We start from the raw sequence: 23,948 nt of genomic DNA, 5'->3' as shown, positions 1-23,948 counted from the left end.
CTTTGCCATGCCTTTGCCCTCTCAATTTCCTCAGGGCCCTCCTGTTTTTCGACACTCTCCTTTCAAAACATTTCTCTTAAAATTAGGCTCTAAACGTGCTCACGAATGCATTTACTCTTTCCATCAATCATATCATCACACCTCTGATTAACCTAATCTGCAGCAAAAATGGGAATTGGAAGTGGGCAGGTTGTCTGAGGATGAATGGAGTGAACAGAGGCGTAACTATAGCACCGCAGCCCCCGCGGCCACGGGGGGGCGCTGTGCATGTGTTGGTGCCGGGGGGCTGTGGTGCTATAGTTAGCCCCCTCCCGTCTGCCCATCTGCCGCCCGCCAATCCGCCGCCCGCAGCCTTACCTGACTTCACTGGTCCCGTCCCAGCTCCCTTGCTGGCTTCATTCTTTTGCTAGTGAGACGGACCACAATAAAATGTCCGCCCCATATAGCAGACAGTTCTCTGAAACTGTCTGCTGTATGGGGGCGGACATTTTGTGTTGGTCCGTCTCACTAGCAGAAGAATGAAGCCAGCAAGGGAGCCGGGACGGGACCAGCAAGACAGGTAAGGCTGCGGGCGGGGGGTGCGGCGGGGGGCGCCCCCCATTAACGGCGGGGGGGCGCCCAATTCATAGTTACGCCACTGGGAGTGAAGCACTTGCTTGTCCTCTGGAATCTACTGCTTCGATTAGATTTCAGCAAATCCAACTGTTCTTTGGATGGCTTCCTCTGCACCTGATTTTAAAGCCTGGATTTCCTTGGGTAATGCTACAGTACAGCATGAGAGATATTTATATATTACTCGTAAGGCTGAATCCAAGTTTAACCGTATTTGGTTTTGGTGGCTTTCTTCAAAATATTCATCTTCACAACATTCCACAACTGGTTAAGGCACAGTGTTTTTGTTGCTTTCATGGAGATATCTGTAGACCATTCTCTCTTCCTGTTAATTTAATAATGCCATCTGTTTGGTATACATTGTATCCTAATATAGTGGCCCAAGGTAAATTAATGCGCGCTGTGTTCTAAGACAATTTTTTTTACATATTAAGATATATATGGATAACACTTCATTGTATATTATGTTCTATATTGTACCCTATTGATTTGTGTTCTTAGCTATGTGATGGACTCATTATATCCTATATAAGACTTTTAACCCCTGATATTAATGGATATGGGGAAACAGAATACCAATACCACTTTCAGACCGCACTAGGGACACAGGTTATTGCTGTGTTTGCGGGGCTTAAACACGGGTCAAAGTGCGATATGAAAGCGCCACAGTCAGAAAACCTGTGTTGAGTAACACGGCTTTTCAACTCTGGTCTTTACCAGGGTTGAACACGGCTCTAACACATGTTTCTGTGCGGTCAGAAAGGACCTGACCCCTGTCATCTGACACTACTGTTTCTGAAACACAGCTATTGGAAGATTTCTGTGATGTCAGCAGTCTGACCCCAGAAAAACACAAGCAGAACGCTGGAGCGTGCCAGCAGATGCGGGTGTTATATCCAGGTTTTAGCTTATATAGTGGTATTGTAAACTATCATATTTCCACTTTACTCTCTGGTGCCCCACATAAGCCTCTGCCTATGTTGCTCCCTGTTTCTGTACATGTTACTGCACCTTGTTCTCTGGTATTTGATTCACGCCTTTTGCATTCTCTGCATATGCATTTCTATTGTATCCTTCTGCCTACGAATCTTGGCTGCAAAGGCAGGCACTGGGCCACCATTTTTCTACTTACAGCTGCTGCATGTGATGTCATGCAATAGCTGCAAGCCACCCCAAAAATGGTCCAACACTGAGTTGTCGCCCCCCCCCCGCAGTCACTAAGTCTGCAGTCACATCATTCAATGATAAAACAGCAGTTTGAGTGTTTTGGCATGCGATTTTTCCAAGTCCTCAGGGGTTCTTTACTCCAATTTAGTGAAAGATTTATTGAGATTATTAGGTAAGCCTATTTTAAATTGTTTCTGTTTTATTTTTTAGGTGCGAAACTGCCGTCTGGTGAGCCTCCTAGACCTGGCATTGGATAAGGATTATGTGCGTGGAAAGATTGCTGACTATTTGAACAATCTCATTAGTATTGGAGTGGCAGGATTCAGACTTGATGCTGCGAAGCACATGTGGCCTGGGGACATCCGGGCTATTGTCAACAGACTGAACAACCTGAACACTAAGTGGTTTCCCATTGGTACTCGTCCTTTTATCTTCCAAGAGGTAAGCACTGATTTATACAATTCATAGCCACTTCTGAGTTGGAGATTTAGCTCTCTTCTTAGAGGTCACCAGTGCCTACATGAGGTCTCTTCCAGGTTATGCTCTGTTAAATTTTCAATCTGCATCAACTTCAGATTCAAATAAAATTGATACAATTTTAGATTTCAGGCTTCCGCATCCACATGTCCCTCTAGATCAGGGATAAGGGACCTTGGCTCTCAAGCTATTGTTGAACCACACATCCCAGCATGCCCTGCAAGAGTTTTAGCATGACCAAATAGCTATACCGTACCAGACCATGCTGGGATATGCAGTTCAATGACAGCTGGAGAGGCAAGGTTTCCAATCCCTGCTCTAGATACAGTTTTCTGCACAAAAGACAGATCGAGTAGCCTATCAAATAGCAAGAGAAGGAGATATCGAAGTGATGATCACACACACACACACACACAAACACACACTGCTGTATCTACAGTAATTACATACATGTTACATGTCACTGCCCATGTGAGAATCAAACAGAGAATAGATGACAGGGAACATGCTGGAGGAGAGGAGCTGACACAGGTAGTAGTAGTAGTACGTTTATTTATAAGGCGCCGCAAAGTGTCCGCAGCGCCGTACATAGCAAACAAAAAACAAATGACAGGGTAACGTACAGGGTGTGTTGAAAAGTACAGTATAAATAGGGGTATAGCAGGTAGAAATAAAATCAGCATCAGTTCAGAAGTAGGTGTCAAAATTGTCAAGGAGACTGAAGATGAAGTAGAGGAAGGGAAGAACAGGACAGGAGGACAGGTGAGTTAAAGAGGTAGGGTGAGTACGTGAGGCAGGAGGACCCTACTCATAAGAGTTAACATACTAAAAATAGGTGGGTGGACGAACGAAAAACAACAGGATAAGGAGGAACGGAGGGGAACGGAGGCAGGATAGGAGGATCAAAAGAGGTTAGGAGGAGGGATAGGCTAGTCGAAAAAAGTGGGTTTTGAGGGAGCGCTTGAAGGAGGTAAGGGAATCAGAAAGCCTGATGGGTGGCGGGAGGTTGTTCCAGTGCAGGGGGGCAGCGCGAGAGAAGTCTTGGACACGGGAGTGGGAGGAGGTGATTAGGTGAGAGGTCAGTCGGCGGTCAGCGATGGAGTGAAGAGGACGGGAGGGAGTGTGGATAGAGATCAGTGAAGAGAGGTAAGGAGCGGTGGAGGAGGAGAGAGCCTTGCAGGTGGTGGTGAGGAGTTTAAAGAGAACTCGGAAAGGAATGGGGAGCCAGTGAAGAGATAGACAGAGGGGGGAGGCGGAGGTAGAGCGGCGGGAGAGGAAGATGAGCCTAGCAGCAGCGTTAAGAATGGTTTGGAGAGGTGCGAGGCGGGTGAGAGGTAGCCCAGAGAGAAGGATGTTGCAGTAGTCAAGGCGGGGAGATGACAAGAGAGTGGATGAGAATTTTGGTTGCGTCAGTGGAGAGGAATGGTCTGATGCGTGAGATGTTGCGTAGGTGAAAGCGGCAAGACTGTGAGAGAGCACTAATGTGGGGGGTGAATGAGAGGGTGAGGGACAGCCGGCTGCTGGGATCAGTGTGTAGTTCTGTACTACAAATCATTCCATTCCCCACCAGCATGCTGCTAGAGACTACAACTCCCATCATGCTGTGCGGTAAAGGGCAGCCTCTGATTGGCTGGATGCAGCTTGCCTATGGACTATGCATGTGAAAAAGGAAGCTCAGCAGCAGCACTGTCCCCTGGTATGCAGCAGCAGCTATGCAGAGGGTTGAGAATTATCCCAAGTGATGCCCAATACTAATCTCTGCAGCCTCCCCCTGCTCTGTGTTCCATTCCCCACCACAATGCTGCTAGAGACTACAACTCCCGACATGCTGTGCGGTAAAGGGCGAACTCTGATTGGCCGGATCTCAGCTTGCCTATGGACTATGCATGTGAAAGAGGAAGCTCAGCAGCAGCACTGTCCCCTGGTATGCCCCAGCAGCAGCTATGAAGAGGGCTGAGCATTATCCCAAGTGATGCCCAATACTCAACAGTGCAGCCTCTCCTTGCTACAGATGGGGCCGGGCTCTTCTTTGCTGGCGAATCGCCAGAACGTCACCGCTGGCGATCCGCCAGCAGCCCGGCTCGCCATCTGACTGAGACGCGCGTGCATCTCATGCGCACGCGCATCTCAATCTCCGTCGGCGGGGCGACGGGAACCCTGTCCGTATCCGCTTCAGGGAGACGGACAGGGTTAGGGGGGGGGGGGTGCGGGCAGGCGGCGGGGACCCCGGGTCACCGTCGACAAGCCGGCGGTGACCTGGGGGAAGCGCTGGAAGCGGGACGCGCGCGCCTCTCGTGGGCGCGCGTCCCCTTCTCGCTATACAGATGGCGGCTGGCGGGGGATGGCGGCTGGCGTCGCCATTGCCATCCCCTGCAAAGATGAGCCATGCCCCATCTGTATGTGCCTCCTCTTCTGTTGCCTATAATGTACCCTAGCACTACTGATATATACTGTATATACACCTTAACACTACTAATTTATATAAATATATATTCTAGCACTACTGAGTCATAGAGTCACAGATTGGGTAGCCTATCAACAGCTCCCCCCTTGATCCCCCAGCTGTATCCCCACTTTCCACCGCGCTCCCCCCAGCAGCATCCTCCGCCATTTCTCGGCTTTGCCTATCCACAGCTATCTGCCCATGAGAGGGCCTAGAGCCGACACCCATCATGGGTGGCATGCTGCCTGTGACCATGTCTGAGTGGATAGAAGCAAGTGACAGGTGATGCCGCTCATGGTGGGTAGCGGGGCGGCACTCCACAGAGTTGGCTGACACCGGTGCCATTTCTATAATGAAGAAATGCAGTACACTTACCCCCCGTGGAAGGATGAAGACCAACAACAAATTGTCTGAGTGCTGGTCTTCATCCTTCCACGGGGGTAAGTGTACTATATATATATATATATATATATATATATATATATATATATATAAGTTTGGTGTGTATGCCGGCACTCCGTTGCTGACAGATAATGGACGCCCGGTGCCCTCCTTGGAGATTACCCACTGAATAATGGGCTCTATGTATAGTTACCAGGTTGGCGGCACTCACGGACGGGTTGAACAAAAGACACAGAGTCTCAAATGTGATCAACGTTTCAAAGCTACATTGGCTTTTTCGTCAGGATCTATATATACAATTCCACAATATGCCGGCACTCAAACACAACGAGCTAACTGTAGGTGCCTTTCCCTAAACTTCATCCAAAATCCAACTGGTCGGAGGCACTCAAACAAAATTTCTCAGAACCAATGTAGCAAAAGCATGTGTATTTGCGCCCAGGGCCGGATTTGTGCCTAGGCCAGTGAGGCACCGGCCTCAGGGCGGCACCAATTAAGGGGCGGCAGGCAGGCTGACATTCTGTTAAATAGCAGCATGGCACAGCATGTGGGCAGCGGCGAGTGACGAGCACCGCAGACATGAATTATCATATGTCGCTGGCAGCGCCGCTCGTCACCCGCCACTGCCCACCCACTCTGCCATGCACATTACATCACCGCTTAGTGGCTGGGTCTGACGGTCCCCCTGCACGTCCAGAAATGGCTCAGGCTCACTGCTGCTGGCTCCCGCCCATTGGCTACTCTACACACACACATAGTCTATTGGCTGCTGTGTATCCAGCAGCTGAGCTGAGTGGCACGCAAATCCTCTCTGCACTCAGTCAGTCACAGTGTGTGAGCCGGAGAGAGACTGACAGAGACACTGTGCTAATCACTGTACTAATAAGTGCATTCCTCCCTCCGGGTCCTCCGTACAGTGAGCAGTCCAGAGTGCTTAAAAAAATATTAAGGTGGGCTACAGTTACATTTTTATGAAATATATAAATAACAATGTATATACATATATGATTACATTAAAATAGGGGGGGACACAAAAATGTTGTGCCTAGGGGCGGCCTGACCCCTAAATTCGCCCCTGTTTGCGCCAAGTGCTTTTTGGGCTCCCCCCGTCCTCAGGGCACGATTACACAGGAGAGAAACATGCAATGCATGCATTACAGCTAGATAATCCTGTGTTTCACCCACTGTGCTCATCCATCATCCTCCCACTGGCGGACAGTGACACCTTGAGGTCGACCCGTGGGTAACTTGTTGAGCACCAATGAATAGACATAACACTACACAATACAAAATTCATTGGCATAAAACATGCGGTACTTGTGTATTGTCACGGCGCCCACTACGCTTTTTGTGTAGAAGGCTATTCACGGTAGCGAAATCGCATCGCATGCCATATTGTATGGCATGCGATGCAATGCGATTTTCCTATCTGATGTATTCACTGCTCTGTGTCAGTAAATCCATTAAAAAGATAGGATGCGATAAAAAATCGCATTTCATCGCATGCCATTATTGTATGCCTTGCGAAGCGATGGTGTGTGATAACAAAATCGCATCCCATCCCATTATGGCATGCGATGCGATGAGATATCAGTTCTGATGGAACCTGGAATAATGCCATTTAATGGTAAAATTACATATAATGTCATTTATTTGGGACCCCCAACCCCTCCCCCCACTATCTACGTGATCCCGAAATGTGGCTAACACAGCGGTATGCGTCCGACCAACCTTTTCATACCCCCACTATCCCCGTCGCCGTGGAGTTGATTTTATATAGTGAGCCCGAAGCGTGGCGCAATACATGCAATACATGTAACATAATATGCATCCCCGCGCGGGGCTCGCTACACTCACCACGCTTCAGGCTAGGTGTGCTCACCACACTATATAAAATTAACTTCAAGCCAACGTGGATAGTGGGGGTATGAAAATGTCAGGCTGACGCGTACCGCCGCCGCTCGCCATGCGTTGGGATCACGTTGATACGTTGGGGGGGCCTTAATAAATTACATTGTATGTCATTTAATGCTATAGTACATTAAACGCCATTATAAGCGTCAAAATCGCATCGCATGCCATACCATAACGGCATGCGATGCAATGTGATTTCACTACGTTTGCGTACGTAGTAAAATCAGGCGCCGTGCTAATACACAAGTACCAAACATACTAGCGCTGGGAGAACACAGATACCACTGTGCATAAAATCATGCATGACTTTATGCGCAGTGGTATCTGTGTGCTCCCAGCACTAGTATGTTTTATGCAAATGTATTTAGCATGCATTGTGCTTTCGGCTGTGAGAGCCACATTCCCGGAAGTGCGGGTCGGAGCACGCGGGTGTATTCTCATAGCATAACAATGCACAGCAAGTTCTACATTTTAATGCTTTAAAAATACACCCAGTTTGCAAATATTTATTATACTCCATTCATCTATCTTCACTTCAGAGGGCAACGTGTTCACTGGTTTACGCCCTAGGGTGCCGTGTCGTCAAACGCATATAATTTTTATTATTTTTTCTACCTAGAAATCCCCTTTACAAAACCTGCAATTTCCCCTGACGGAGATGCTGCGCCGCTGGGACTTAAGTGAGCTAGCCGCCCAGCACTCCCGCAACTGTCCCTCAACCACCCACCCACACAGGGCACCCCCGCACCTCCACCACCCACACCACACCCAATCAACCTCCCACACCCATGGCACCCTCAAACCATACCCTCACCACCCATGCCACCACCACACCCACCCACCACAATACCACACCCACCACTCCACCACCCACAGCACCCCCACATCCACCTGAAAAAACACCACACCTGCAGTATTTCCACACCCTCCCCACCTGCACAACCCATATTGCATGCAGTAAAGGTATTCACAGGTTGAGGGGGCGGAGCCCCATACGACGGTGTGATGAGCTCCCATAGGGCGTGATGAATCACCTTGTATATATATATATATATATATATATAGAGAGAGAGAGAGAGAAAGCAGAGATTAGAGAGCGCTTGAGCCACCAGCTCAGACTTCCACCAATAGCAGTTAAATATAATGCAATACAATTAGTAGTAAAACCAGAGTGTTTTTTATTAAAAATGTTTTCTCAAGTATCACATCTGGAGATGGTATTTCTTTTGGAAACGTATAGTCAACAACCCAACGCGTTTCGTCTTTACAAAGACTTCATCAGGGGTTTAACAATATTCATAATTATAACGCTTGTACCGGCGTGTAATTTCTTCAGTACTCCATAAGTCCTAATATTCCCCTCAATGGGGTATCGAAGGAAACGCAAGCAATGGAGCGTAGTTTCTTCCAAAAAAAGGGGAGGGCTGGAATAACTTTCCCCTCATAAGTGGGATACTTTTTGTATCAAAATGTCCCTATGTAGGGCTTAAGAGTGCAAAGTATCAATCACCTTCTTTAACCAATCACTTAGGGCACGGTCAAATGTTTAACTGATACCTTGGTCCAATTAAAAACGACTGTCCAATACAGTTTATCCAGTCCAACCAAGCGATTTTACATGTCTACTGTCCACTGGTTTAAATGAATATGAGACAGTGTGGAGTGGAGAATCAATCACAGTTCAAATTCTGATCCGTGTGGAGCAAATAGGAACAGAATTTGGAGAACTGTGTTCACTTTACAAGCACCACATTAATATATTTTTATTTTATTGTTTTATTTTTTTCAAATAATTGTAAAAAAAAAAATCACAGCAAACTGCTGAGCCTGCTGTGCCTGTGTGCCTGCAGCCAGCCCTGAGCAGTGCCAAAGGGGTGGATGCAGGGGACATCAGCTCATGGTTGGCCAGTATCAGGAATGCTGGTGGCTGTGATTGCTCTCTGGTTTATGCTCACTGCAAGGGGAGCAGGAGCCGGAGATCTGCGGAAAGCTCAGCTGCTGCTACTGGATCCTGCACCGGCTGCTCCCCCTCCCTACCACCGCCATACTGCCTTCCGCCATCCCCCCTGCTGCTGTGTGCGCCAGATTTTACAAATGTTGTAGTTTTAAATTTGCTGCTATCTACTATCTCCCTTATCATTGCAAATTACACCCACTGTCCGTGAGTCTGTGGGTTATACTATATCCTGTATTGTTGCTATAGTCGCCTCTACATGTGTTTGCTGATAGAGTCCACTATGGCAATTGCTCCCGCTGCACGTAGGTCTTTGGGTTGCTGCTATTATCTCCTGCCTGTGTCACTGTGCCCTTATATTGTCTGACACGAGTGGAGCCTTTAACTGTTGTTTAGACATACGTTGTTCCAGATATGAGGACACATTTTATTCAATTACAAACATATAGCACATTACACAAAACACACACAGCGCCATTGCCGACGCGCGTTTCTCGTAGGTTTTTTCAAGGCAGAACCTTATTGTTGATCCTGAAAGGAATATATTGTGACTCGTAGTCAATTATCAGCTTCAGATCTGTCACATCTTTCTTTTACGGTTGGCCAGGAATCTGTATAGTCAGATTTTATATGCAGAAACAGGCTCTGAAATTTTCTTTATTCAGGTATCGTATATGTAGGTAAAAGAATCCATCCTTTATGCATTTCTATTTTTTTTTATTCATTTATCTTGTTTCTAATTATTTGTTATGTTAAATGGTGTTATGATTAGTTTCAGGAGAATATTCAGTGATCCCTTCCAGGATCATCAATCAGGTTCTGCCTTGAGAAAAACTACAAAAAACGCGCATCGGCAACAGCGCTGTGTGTTTTGCGTGATGTGCTTTATGTTTGTAATTGTATAAAATATGTCCTCATATCTGGAACAACGTATGTCTAAACAACAGTTAAAGGCTCCACTCATGTCAGACACTATATACGGGAACACTGACACAGGCAGGAGATAATAGCAGCAACCCAAAGACCTACGGGCAGCGGGCGCAATTGCCATAGCGGACACTTGGGCAGATGTATTAAGCCTTCACAAGAGATAAATACAAGTGTGATAAGGAGAGATAAACGTCCAGCCAATCATCTTCTTAGTGACTTTTTTTCAAACACAGCCTGTAACATGGCAGTTAGTAGGTGATTGGCTGGACATTTATCTCTCCTTATCACCCTTGCATTTATCTCTTGTTAAGGCTTAATACATCTGCCCCACAATCCGCAAACACATGTAGAGGTGACTATAGCAACAATATGTGATATACTGTAGTATAACCCACAGACTCACGGACAGCAGGTGCAATTTGAAATGATACAGAAGATAGTAGATAGCAGTAAATTTAAAAGTGCATGCTACCCGTGCTGAAACAGCATCCTGCATAATAACGCATGACAACATAATTATGAACGTATATATTAGCTGCTAAAAATATGTCCCAATCACACCTATGAGAGTGACTTGCCTGACATCTTACAGATTCATAAGCAGTTTATTAAAAAATAAAAAATAGCAACACCTCATAGATATAAGGACAACTTACCTAAAGAAAACACCCACAAGAGGTGCTGTGTAGAGGTGACTACAATTGTGTCTCACCTATACACAAGAGGAAGAGACGAACAGCGATATGGGAGACAGTAGATAGCAGTGAAATAAAACTGCATTCCACCCGTACTGATAAATACTACATTAATAGCGACAGAGGGGATTGTAGTTAACAGCACCCTGCAGATCAGTGTGTAAGCTGCTAAAACTATACCCTAGCTATACCTGCGAGAGTGACACATTTGCCTACGTAGAAAATATAAGTAGTGATACGGCAGATAAACAAGTCTTATATATGCCACCAATACCACCATAAATATTGTGGCCAATGAATTTAAAGACAGTGACTGCAGAAATCTGTCAGCCACTTACTGAGCATGCCGACCTATAAACACTGTTTCCTTTATCAATGAGGCTCAAAGAGTTTGCAAAATGATTGCCAAATACTAAATATGTGTGGAATAATAGTGTTATGTAATGTGCAAATATCATAAAAGGCACTCTTACAACGAAATCACTGCAAATACAAATACAACCACTCTCTATCTATTCTATTCTGATACTGGCTAACCGGGTGTGGTATAGGGGTCCGACAGTCGGGATCCCGACAGTCATTATCCCAACATCGGGATCCCGACTGGCCGGACCCAGACAGCATGGCGAGCGCAACAAAGCCCCTTGCCGGCTCGCTGCGCTCGCCATGCTGCGGGCACGGTGGCTTGCTACGATATGCGAGCCACCTATTCTATTCTCCCTCTATGGGGGTCGTGGACCCTCACGAGGGAAAATAGCCGATGGCTGTCGGGAACCCAGCTGTCGGTGTGTTGACAGTCGGGATCCCGACGTCAGGTGAATGCCTGTCGGGATCCCGACTGTCGGGACCCCGTCCGGCACCCTGACTAACCATAATAATAAATATGAGTACATCCGCAGATAACAATAAAGGAGAATTAAAGGGCCCACATGAGAGGGTTGACAAGTTAAATGAAACACTTTTGCCTAAAGAGTCTCTGAAATCCTTATAGCCTCTGAGTGTGTTTCATTTTCGCAACTGTTGTAATATAACTGCAACAACAGATTGCAAAATTTGCAATAGAGAAATAGGGTGACATTCTATGGGATGAGATAATCTGACTTTGGCGAATTTTATCGCAAAAACGGCCGTTTTCGCACTTTTTCCCTAATTCGCATATTTAATGAGATGCGAAAATCGGCAAAAAGTGCAGTTTTGCCGCAAAATCGCACTTATTAGAAGTGCGATTTTTAGTTTTCGCCCTAACTCGCATCCAGATGTTTTCACATTGAAAAGTATACAATTCGCATATTTAATGAGATGCGAATTTGAAAAATGTGTCTTAAAATCTTAAAAAAAATCAGACCAGGTTCTGATATGCGATTTGGCCAGAACCCTGCACAGATCATAGAGATCTGTGCATGGCCCTGTGTTAAAAAATGTGGAAAAGTATTTTTGACAAAAAAAATTGCGTGGGGTCCCCCCTCCTGAGCATAACCAGCCCCGGGCTCATTGAGCTGGGGCTGGTTCCAAAAATACGGGGGACAAAAAGCATAGGGGTCCCCCGTATTTCTGAAACCAGCACCGGGCTCCAACAGCCCTCGGTGTCATGCCACAGCCGGGGGACACTTTTTATATAAGGTCCCCCGGCCGAAACATGAGCACCGTGGCTGGTCAGCCTTGGACGGGGTACCTGGAGGAGTGGGGACCCCCCCATAAAGGGGACCCCCCCCAGGCTTCACCCATCCAGGGCTGAAGCCCGGGGCTGTCACCGGCGTCCGTGGCCAGTGGACGCCGGCCTGATAGTGTTAAATCTTCCATACATAACATTGCTTGATACAGAAGAACTACAAGTGCCAGCAGACCTCCCCCGCATGCTGGGACTTGGAGAACCACAAGTCCCAGCATGCGGGGCATTAATGGGCTCGCTGGGTCTTGTAGTCCACCTGTAAAAAGAATGTTAAAAAAAAACACACACACAGAGAAGTAAAACTTTATTACACACACACACCTCACTTTTACACCCACATACTCACCGATTCAGGATCCAGCGCTGGTCTCCCTTCTGCTGCAGAGCCGGCTACCCTCGCACTGACAGCGGGGACAACCGGCTCTTTCCGATGCCGCTAACAGCCTATGTAGCGCTGTCCCAGCGCTACAGAGGCTGAGAGCGTGATTAGCCGATGCGTCTCCATGATTGGCTGACTTATGCGTCTCCATGGAGACGCATAAGCCAAAGACGCTCTCAGCCTCTGTAGCGCTGGGACAGCGCTACATAGGCTGTTAGCGGCATCGGAGAGAGCCGGTTGTCCCCGCTGTCAGTGCGGGGGTAGCCGGCTCTGCAGCAGAAAGGAGACCAGCGCTGGATCCTGGATCGGTGAGTATGTGGGTGTAAAAGTGAGGTGTGTGTTTGTGTGTGTAATAAAGTTTTACTTCTCTGTGTGTGTTTTTTTTAACATTCTTTTTACAGGTGGACTACAAGTCCCAGCAGGCCCATTAATGCCCCGCATGCTGGGACTTGTGGTTCTCCAAGTCCCAGCATGCGGGGGAGGTCTGCTGGCACTTGTAGTTCTTCTGTATCAAGCAATGTTATGTATGGAAGATTTAACACTATCAGGCCGGCGTCCACTGGCCACGGACGCCGGTGACAGCCCCGGGCTTCAGCCCTGGACGGGTGAAGCCTGGGGGGGGGACCCCTTTATGGGGGGGTCCCCACTCCTCCAGGTACCCCGTCCAAGGCTGACCAGCCACGGTGCTCATGTTTCGGCCGGGGGACCTTATATAAAAAGTGTTCCCCGGCTGTGGCATGACACCGAGGGCTGTTGGAGCCCGGTGCTGGTTTCAAAATACGGGGGACCCCCAGATTTTTTGTCCCCCGTATTTTTGGAACCAGGACCGGTCCAAGAGTCCGGGGCTGGTTTCAGAAATACGGGGGACCCCTATGCTTTTTGTCCCCCGTATTTTTGGAACCAGCCCCAGCTCAATGAGCCCGGGGCTGGTTATGCTCAGGAGGGGGGACCCCACGCCAATTTTTTTTTTTTGATGAACAAAAAACCGCACATTTCCTTAAATTCGCACATTTTCATGCCTAAAATTCGCACATTTTCATGCCTAAAGTTCGCACATTATCGCACCTTATCGCACTTTTCATTCCAGAATTCGCACCCCATTAAATATGCGAATTCGCGGCAAAAATGCGATATTAAAAAAGTGCGATAATGGGCGATTTTGAAAGTGCGAAAAAATCTCATCCCATAGAATGTCACCCATAGTATCACAGAAAGTGAATGTATGAATACAGAGAGCTTATTTAAATCCAATACAGGACACTCAAATATATTGATGGTGGGTTCCATGGGGTATTTAACAAATATAACCCCAGATCCTGGCAATCCCCTCTCTATAGATACTCGGGGTGACATTCTATGGGATGAGATAAATGCGCATGTTTTTTTCGCGCACCACATCGCCGCTATTCGCACTTTTTCAAAACGCACTTTTCAGTCATAATTCACATATTTAATGTGATGCGCTTTGGAGGCTGAAAAGTGCAAAGAGGTGCGATTTGCGGCGAAGTGTTGCGATTTTAAGTCACAAAAAAGTGCGAGTTCTTCCGCCGGTCATGTGCGAATTTTGGACCAACCGGAGTGCGATTTACAAAACTGTCTCTGCATGACTAAGAACCCCCCAACCTATTGGCCCATCTCTGTCCCCTCCATTATGCATCACACCCCCTATATAAAGGGGCATTGGTGCCATTTCACTCTTTGATAGGAAGCAAGGAGCATGGAGAGGAGCAGTGGTAGTGTGATTAGAGGAAGAGGAGTTGGTGGCAGAGTGAGGAGTGGCAGAGGGAGCAGTGGCAGAGTGAGGAGTGGCAGAGGGAGCAGTGGCAGAGGGAGCAGTGGCAGCAGCCAGCCAAGTGGGAGAGCCAGCAGTGTGGCAGGCAGCATGGCCACAGCAAGGCCAGCCCCAGGCTATGCCCTGGGCGTCCAGCCCCAGCAGGAGGAGGTGGAGGATCCGCTGGCATCCCCATCCTACAGCCAAGACCTTGACCATACCCCACAGCAGCTGCAGGAGGGCCACATGTCAGAGGTGGAGGAAGATGGTGGTGAGGAGGAGGAAGACACTGGCATGGAGGAGGAGGGGTACATGGCTGGAGTAGAAAATGAGGAGGAGGAGGAGGAGAAGGTGGAAGCTGGCCGCACAAAAAGTGGCCGAAAGGTCCGTTTTTCATATGAGGAAAATGCAGCACTTGTCCGGGCTATCCTGCCAGTGTTTAACCGTTTGCTTGGCAAATCTCACCACAAGACCACTGCACAGCGCAAAAGGGCGATGTGGAAGGACATCACCCAGGCGGTGAACGCTGTCAGTCAGCACAAGCGCCTGGTCCGCAATGTGAAAAAGAGATTTAACGACATCAAACGGCAGTTGAAAAATAAAATGGCCATGGAGTTGGAGGAGGCCACCAAGACTGGAGGAGGAAGCCCCACCACTGTGTGCTACAATTCATATGAGGTGAAGCTGAATCGCATCATACCCCCTGAGGTCCTGCCTGGCATGCACGTGGCGGATTCCGATAGGCCGCAAACGCCATCCAGAGCTGGTAAGTGTGACCCCATGCAATCTTAAACATACATGCCAATGTATTTTAACTATAAGTATTGTTATGCTAAGTAAAGTGCTGCTGTGGAACTACATAGCCCAGCAAGGTCATGCACAAGAAATTGCATGCTCCTACTTTCAAATTGCTCATAATGCTGGGCCCTGTAGTTCCACAACTGCTCATATTGTTCAACACTGTAACATTCTTTCTAGCAGCCTAACATGTATGTGGCCAAAAACACAGAGGTGTACTGGTGGTTTAGCTGCCATGACTACATACCACAGATTATCCAATAGTTGTTATGTGCCCACTAATTTAATATTAATTTTACCAAATAATACTGTTAAAAAAAGGGAAAAAAATGTGGTGAAGAAATAATGCAGTCCAAATCCAAAGAAAGTATTGTCCATTATAGTCATTTCAATGCATGGGTTTTGTAAATGCTTATCCATTGTAAGGTCCATAATGGCTGCCCATCTTTCCTTGTACAGATTGTCGATCCCGAAGTGCTGCAGCATCCAAGACAAGAAGGCCCGTTGCTGCAGAATCTGCGGAAGCAGGTAAATGAACAAAAAACACCCCATTACACATACAGTACACACACCCATGTCTCATTAACAATATCTCACACTACATTCATCTCCTGCTGCTACATTGCAACGGAAATGAATGTCATCTGAGCTAGGCATGTGACTTATTATTATGTCAATGTTACATGCTGTATCGGGGTACATGTGTAAGTACATAACACCCCTAGGTATGTGCGTCCAGCATCTCAAGCCCTATGTCAAACAGTATAGACGACAGTGTGGCCTATATATGCATCAGTACTTACCTCTTGATCTGTATCCACAGGTGCTATACAACTAGGGTCCAACCAAACAGATTCTTCAATACTGGTGTTAGACGAAATGGACATCATTCTTGATCCGGTCGAGACCTTTGCGGCAGAGGAAGAAATACAGACCTCGTCACAGAGTGATCTTCCCCCAAGTGGGGTGTCTCCCAACCCACCCCCACCCACCAACACACCCCATACAGCAGCTTCTGCTTCCCAAGTAGCTAACTCCTTGGTCAATTTCAAGGACAAACAGATAGAATTCATGGCCTCCCAAAGCCTCCAAATAGGTAACATCCAGGGGTACATGCGTGACACCTTCCTTCAGTTACGCAAAATTGCACGTAGTGTACGGGTAGGTGTAGGCACTCATGTGCGCATTGCTAACAGCATTGACACCCGTTTTGCAGAACAAACTGCTGCTGTAAGGGAACAGAATAGGCATATTGGCAGCCTGGCGCAAAGTATAGCTGCACTAACCCAATCATGCACAGCGCAGACCAATGCCTTACTAGCTATGCAGGCCCAAATACAGCAGCTGGAAGCCAATGTGGGAGGTGGCGCAGCATCAACCCTCAGCAGTGTATCCAGCACCCCAATAAGTGGCTCCCCCACTTCCCCACCCCGGCGGAGTGTTAGGACCCGTGGTGGGCTTGGTGCAGGGTCTAGAAGTGGTGTAGGGGTGCCTGATGCTGGGAGAAGGTAGCTGATATATATGTTTGTTAATTTTGTCAAATCCCAAACATCTTGTAACATGCCCCCAGAGTTGTTATTTTTCACCTGCAAAAATGCAGATTGCGTATGAAAAAGTAGACAGAAGTAAAAATGTCTAACCGCATACCATTGTGTTTGTGTATTTTTATGAGAACCAATTATTGTGTGAATTCTAACATATTGTAATGGTATATGACAATGGGATTGCACTAAAGTAGTGTGGGGTATCTCCTTGGGCGGCAAAGGTTGTGCATCTACATATTCTAGCAGGCTCTGACACTCATGGTTTGGCCTGTAATGGTTGTAGTGTGTCAGGGCATGCTGGCACATGTAGTTCCACAACACAAGTGAGCCATGTTTGACTGCAAACTTCATTCATACATGTATCAAATGTACTTACAAGCTAGATACCAGCAAGGGATAGGTCAGCACCACCATCTGCATCCGTTGGGCACTGTGTATTAGGCTAAATGTTGCTGGAAACAGATGGTATTGGTCAATAATTTGTTTATGAGTACACTTACACCACAGGTACATTTTGGAGTACAGGGCACATGTGCTTACCAGAAAAGTAACGGCTGCTGATGTATGTCCGGCACAACTACTTTAAAGCAAGTAACACTTGAGTAAAATGCTTAGAGAAAGTGGGCTGTGATACCCCCAAGGCCCATGAGGTCACAGACTGAGTGGAGCCTGTGGCCAAATAGTAGAGGGCACACATTAATTTGTGCTGGCCAGACACTGCATAGTTGGCTCCCCCAAAAGGGTCCAAATCATCTCTCACCTGCTCATATAAGTCCAACAGGTTAATGGGGTTCAGCCTAAACATCCCCACAACCTGTTGATCCGAGAGGGAGTCCAGGTACAGCCCAGCACGATACATACGTGGGGTACGCAGTAGTCGGGGGGCTACCAGGATCTGGTGCGCAGCTTCCTCCCTCCTGCGCAGCTCCTCCAAATGGGCCACATCACAGATAAGCAACTCCAAAATAGTGTGCAAAATCTCCATGTTTGAAACCCTCACAGGTGTCCTTAATGATGTTGGGGTTTATGTAGGGGTGTTTGTGAGTGAAAATGAGGGCACCTGTGGTGAAATTAACCATGTGTGCACTTGACCAAAATGAGTTCTGGGCCAAATCGCCAAACAGAACCTGGTCTGAAATAAGTGCGATAATTAGACACCTAAAAAGTGCGATTTGCAAATGCGCATTGCATTAAATAAGCGAGTTGTATACTTTTCTATACGAAAACATCTGGATGCGATAAAAATGCGAATTAATTTCGCACTTTTGGTCCGCATGCCTTAACGCACATAATATGCGATTTTAGTCCCTTAGCGCATCCCATTAAATTGGCGATTTGACGGGAAAATGCGATATCACCATTTTGTTGTCTAATTAACGCCAAAAAACGCAAATCGCATCCCATAGAATGTCACCCTCGGTCTCTCTCTTCCCAATAATAAAAAGACAAGAAAACTGAAAGGAATAATACACAAACACAAAAAACACCCACAGCCAAATACACATCATTTAATACTTATTTTAACAAATGTTTCGGTACTCTTTACCTAGATGGGCGCCCGCGATTGAAATCGCGGGCGTCGGGAGTAAAAATCGCGGTCATCGCGGGCATCGCGGCCATCGCGGGTAAATCGCGGGTACATAAAAATCTGCTACCCGCGATGACCGCGATTTTCCCATAGGGAACAATGTTAAAAAGGCTGATTGAGCGCGATTTTCATGTAAAATGCCTCAATGCCCGCGATTTGGCCATAGGAATCAATGTTAAATGGGCCACAGAGCCCAAATAAGCACAATTAACCCTTAAATGTCCCCCCAAATTTTTAACGCCACCCCACGATCCACGCCAACCCGAAGCGTGGCGAGCGCAGCGAGCCCGCGAGGGGCGGCGGTACGCGTCCTCCGACCTTTTCATGCCCTACTATCCACTAGGGCGTGGAGTGAGAATAGAATAGCGTGGCAAGCGCAGCGAGCCCTGCGAGGGGACGCGGATACCTTCACAGGTAGACGCGTCCCCTCGCGGGCTTCACAGGTGTCCGCGTCGCCACGGACACCTGTGAAGCCCGCGAGGGGACGCGTATAACTGTGAAGGTATCCGCGTCCCCTCGCGGGGCTCGCTGCGCTCGCCACGCTTCGGGCTCGGTGGCTCGCTGCGCTCGCCACACTATTCTATTATCACTCCACGCCCTAGTGGATAGTAGGGCATGAAAAGGTCGGAGGACGCGTACCGCCGCCCCTCGCGGGCTCGCTGCGCTCGCCACGCTTCGGGTTGGCGTGGATCGTGGGGTGGCGTTAAAAATTTGGGGGGACATTTAAGGGTTAATTGTGCTTATTTGGGCTCTGTGGCCCATTTAACATTGATTCCTATGGCCAAATCGGGTACATTGAGGCATTTAACAGTAAAATCGTGTCCATCGGGCCTTTTAACATTGATTCCTATGGCAAATCGGGAGCATCGCGTCGCGGGCATCGCGGGTACATTTATGGCCGGCCGCGACGCGACCGACAAGATTTCCATGTTTAACATGGGTTTCAATGGGAAATCGCGGGCATCGCGTCGGTCGCGTCGCGGCCACACATAAATGTACCCGCGATCACCACGACGGGCGCCCATCTAAGTAAAGAGTACCAATGTTTCAATATTTCATGTAATACAATTTTTATTGACAAATAATAAAAGGTCATTTTAAATTGTTTATCTACCTACTCTTCTCCCTTTAATATTTACTCAGCACCCACTATCATCTCATGATATTCAATGTCAGGCCCAACTCCCTATTGTTTTTCAACCCTGTTATCTTACTAATTACAGTATATATTTAAATATATACTGTAGCATCTCACCATCCTTTTGGACATTAATAGATAATCCACAATATTAATTTAGAGAACATGTCTCCCTGTGCTATGGCGGTGACAATATCTTTTCTCTTGCAGAATCCCTGTCAGCAGATGCAGATAACGTCCTGTCTTTGACCTTTCACTGTGTGATTATGGATAACTAGCTAAGCCAATGAGTGACCTTTTAGAGCTACTGTAGTTTAGTAACCTGCTATGCTCTTTGACATGGTCACTGTTTTGCAGCCACACACTGATCTCCATCAAGCTCTCCAGTCTAGTAATTTGTCAAGCTATCTGGCTCTGATGCTGTTCTTTTTTCCTCCCCTTCCAGTTTCCATATTTATTTATTTATTTATTTATTTATTAACAGTTTCTTATATAGCGCATACATATTCCGCAGCGCTTTACAGAGAATATTTGAACATTCACATCAGTCCCTGCCCCAGTGGAGCTTGCAATCTATATTCGTTCATTTAGGGAATATATTTACCAAATAAAAAAAGCTTTATTGACATTAAAATAACACACATAGGCCCTTATTCAGATCTGTGCGGCCGGAGCCGCACACGGTGCTCCGGCCGCACAAACCAATCCCCGCCCACGATACGGATCGCCACGGCCGTCCGTACACGGACGGCTGGCGATCCGCAAGAAAATGGTGGGGCGTACGCCTCCACCATGGTGGGAGCTGCCCCCTGCATTCGATGGTCGGCGACCATCGAAGGCAGGGCCGCACGCCCCACCAGGTCCCGCAAGCTGAGACCACACGGACAATCGTCCGTGTGATAGCTTGTATGGGGGCTGAGAGCTGACATCCGGCGACGTCAGCTTTCCGCCCCCATCACTGGCGTCATACCCTCATTAGCATGCATACGCCCCGCGTTTGCATGGGAACGCCCATGAAACGCGGGGCGTATGCATAGGGAAATGAGGGTATGAAGCCCCTCACGCCCCTATACGCCCCCTTTGCGGCGGACGAACTACGTCTGCGGCGAATTGGGCTGCACATGCGCAGATTGACCTCTGCGCATGTGCAGACTGAAAACATCGGCGGTACGGCCGCACGCGGGCCGTACCGCACGATTCAGAATAAGGGCCATAAAGTGCAAGTGCAAAAACAAAGGTACAGCAGGTACAATGACATGTAATTCCTTCTTCAGATGTGGATCATCTGAAACATGTTAGGAGAATGCCAACACACTGACGGGAGGACACCATACTATCAGGTTTACTCAAGCCTGTGCGGTGGTGCATCACTTTGCTACCCGGGACCTACCATCTTTGAGCACCTAGCACACCACACCCCCACATATGGTGAGATAAACGTTGAAATACCCCAGTCATTTTGTATATGCATGTCATTGCACCTGCTGTACCTTTGTTTCTGCACTTGCACTTTATGTGTGTTATTTTAATGTCAATAAAGATTTTTTTATCTGGTAAATATATTCCCTAAACGGGTCAAGATTTCTTATACAGTACATATCACCTGTGAGTCCTATGCGCCACTTCTGCAGACCACCTTTTCTGTTTTTTGAAATCCAAAAAGAGTAGGTGTTGCTCTTCTTTTTGGTCAACAGAGGGCTGCTTGAGACTTTACAGCTAATAGTGCGCACTAATACCACCTAACCCCATTGCAAAATCTATATTCCCTACCACATGTACACACAGACATTCTAGGGTTAATTTTTGTTGGAAGCCAATTAACCTACCAATATATTTTTGGATTATGGGAGGAAACCAGAGTACACAGAGTAAACCCACGCACGTACGGGGAGAATATACAAACTCTGCACGGTTAGGGCCATGGTGGGAATTGAAATTACTGTGAGGCAGTAATGCTAACCATTACACCATCCGTGCTGCATCTTGTTTCACATTCCATTCACCTTATTGCTTTCCTTTTATTTATAATCTGCCATTTGCCATCCGCTATGTACCTGCCCAAGCCTGTTGCCAATATGTAATCTCCATACATAATCCACATACTATTTGGAGAAAGAAGACTCTCTTTTTGTCGGGGCACTCTTATACAGTAATTTGTACAGTTGTAAGAAAAAGTTATAGCTAATAAGTTTCGAGGTGACTGAATAGGTTCATCAATTATGCATGAGCCCTTTGAGTTAGTGGTACACTATTGATGTGTTTAGGGAATTTACCCTGACGTAAATTGGGTGTATTAAAATTTAACTTTTAATTAGGATTTATTTAAAATAAGCACTAGACATGGACACACAAACAAATAACGTGATTAAACATGTATACACATAACCCAAAAATTAAAGGTATTAATGGGATAGGCTCCGTCTGACAAAGGGCCTGATTCAGATCCATTCGGTACTGCGTGCATTCGTACCGATGTTGCGCGTCTGCGCATGCGCAGGCCGGTATCTGCGCATGTGCAGGCGTATGGTGCGTGCACCCACGGCGACCTTTTGGGTCGCTGGGTGCACAAACCCATGCCGGCGTGGGGGGGGGGGGGGGGGCAGAGATGGGCGGGGGGCGCCGGGCTGCCCCATTACCATATGGGAACGCCCAGCGTTCCATGGGTGTTCTCATGGTAATGAGGCAGTGACGTGTGTGTGGGGGGCGGGTAGCCGCCCCGCCAAGCACCCCTACCCCCCTGCCCTGCCGCCCCGTCGCCTATGCAAACCCCCCCCCCCAATCCCCCACAGACTTACGTATCGCGCTGGTCCTGGCGGCTCCGTTCTTCTGCTGAGGACCACCACAAAATGGCCGCCCCCATACAGCAGACAGTTTCAGACAACTGTATGCTATATGGGGGCGGCAATTTTGTGGTGGTCCTCAGCAGAAGAACGGAGCCACCGGGACCAGCGCAATAGGTAAGTCTGCGGGGGATTGGGGGGGGTTTAACTATAGCACTGCAGCACCCGGCGCCCCCACATGCACAGCGCCCCCCCGCGGTGGCGGGGGCTGCGGTGCTATAGTTATGCCACTGATTATCTATACCAATACACCTACTCATATTTTTGCTAAGCTTTATAGCAGGCTTGTCCAACCCGCGGCCCGCGGGCCGCATGCGGCCCAGGTTGGCTTGTAATGCGGCCCAGTGCAATTTTGCGGGCATGATCATTCATGTTTCTTCTGATTCCTGAAGTCCGGTCCCAGCAGTCCTTTGCGGAGGTGCGCGAGTGCACGGGTGACGTCACCACGCACCCGCGCACTGGAGTACGGCGCTTACACTATGTTAGGCGTCGGTGGGGCGGGAACTCTATTCTGCATGCAGTCGGCAGCCATAGGGAGGGAAGGACGCATGTCTGGCGGCACAGCGCTGTGTGTTGCTGGTGTCTTGGGGCGGACAGCACTTTGTCCTACTGCAGTGCTGAAGGTGGAGGGGCGGACGGTGCAACTTAATACAGGTCTGTTGGGGCATATGTGTTATATGGCACTGTGGGGACATATGTGTTATATGGCACTGTGGGGACATATGTCTTATATGGCACTGTGGGGGCATATGTCTTATATGGCACTGTGGGGACATATGTCTTATATGGCACTGTGGGGGCATATGTCTTATATGGCACTGTGGGGGCATATGTCTTATATGGCACTGTGGGAACATATGTGCTATATGGCACTGTGGGGGCATATGTCTTATATGGCACTGTGGGGGCATATGTCTTATATGGCACTGTGGGGGCATATGTCTTATATGGCACTGTGGGGGCATATGTCTTATATGGCACTGTGGGGGCATATGTCTTATATGGCACTGTGGGGGCATATGTCTTATATGGCACTGTGGGGGCATATGTCTTATATGGCACTGTGGGGGCATATGTGCTATATGGCACTGTGGGGGCATATGTGCTATATGGCACTGTGGGGGCAAATGTGTTATATGGCACTGTGGGGGCATTTGTGTTATATGGCACTGTGGGGGCATATGTGTTATATGGCACTGTGGGGGCATATGTGTTATATGGCACTGTGGGGGCATATGTGCTATATGGCACTGTGGGGGCATATGTGCTATATGGCACTGTGGGGGCATATGTGCTATATGGCACTGTGGGGGCATATGTGCTATATGGCACTGTGGGGGCATATGTGCTATATGGCACTGTGGGGGCATATGTGTTATATGGCACTGTGGGGGCATATGTGTTATATGGCACTGTGGGGGCATTTGTGTTATATGGCACTGTGGGGGCATATGTGTTATATGGCACTGTGGGGGCATATGTGTTATATGGCACTGTGGGGGCATATGTGTTATATGGCACTGTGGGGGCATATGTGTTATATGGCACTGTGGGGGCATATGTGTTATATGGCACTGTGGGGGCATTTGTGTTATATGGCACTGTGGGGGCATTTGTGTTATATGGC

General features: G+C 47.9%; 1 protein-coding gene across 1 annotated transcript in view; it reads left to right on the top strand.

Moving 5' to 3' along the window:
- LOC146026327 (alpha-amylase 1-like) overlaps positions 1-23,948 on the top strand; it is an 84,060-nt gene that overhangs the window by 35,780 nt on the left and 24,332 nt on the right. The window contains exon 4 of the mRNA XM_083156913.1: positions 1,990-2,220. Coding sequence (XP_083013039.1) covers positions 1,990-2,220 — 231 coding nt within the window. The remainder of the gene's footprint in view (positions 1-1,989; positions 2,221-23,948) is intronic.

This window comes from Crinia signifera, chromosome 8 (genome assembly GCF_055691185.1).
Source record: "Crinia signifera chromosome 8, ASM5569118v1, whole genome shotgun sequence".
NCBI classification, from domain to species: domain Eukaryota; kingdom Metazoa; phylum Chordata; class Amphibia; order Anura; family Myobatrachidae; genus Crinia; species Crinia signifera.
Note: the sequence above shows the minus strand (reverse complement) of the source record. Positions and strands in the feature narration are given on the sequence as shown.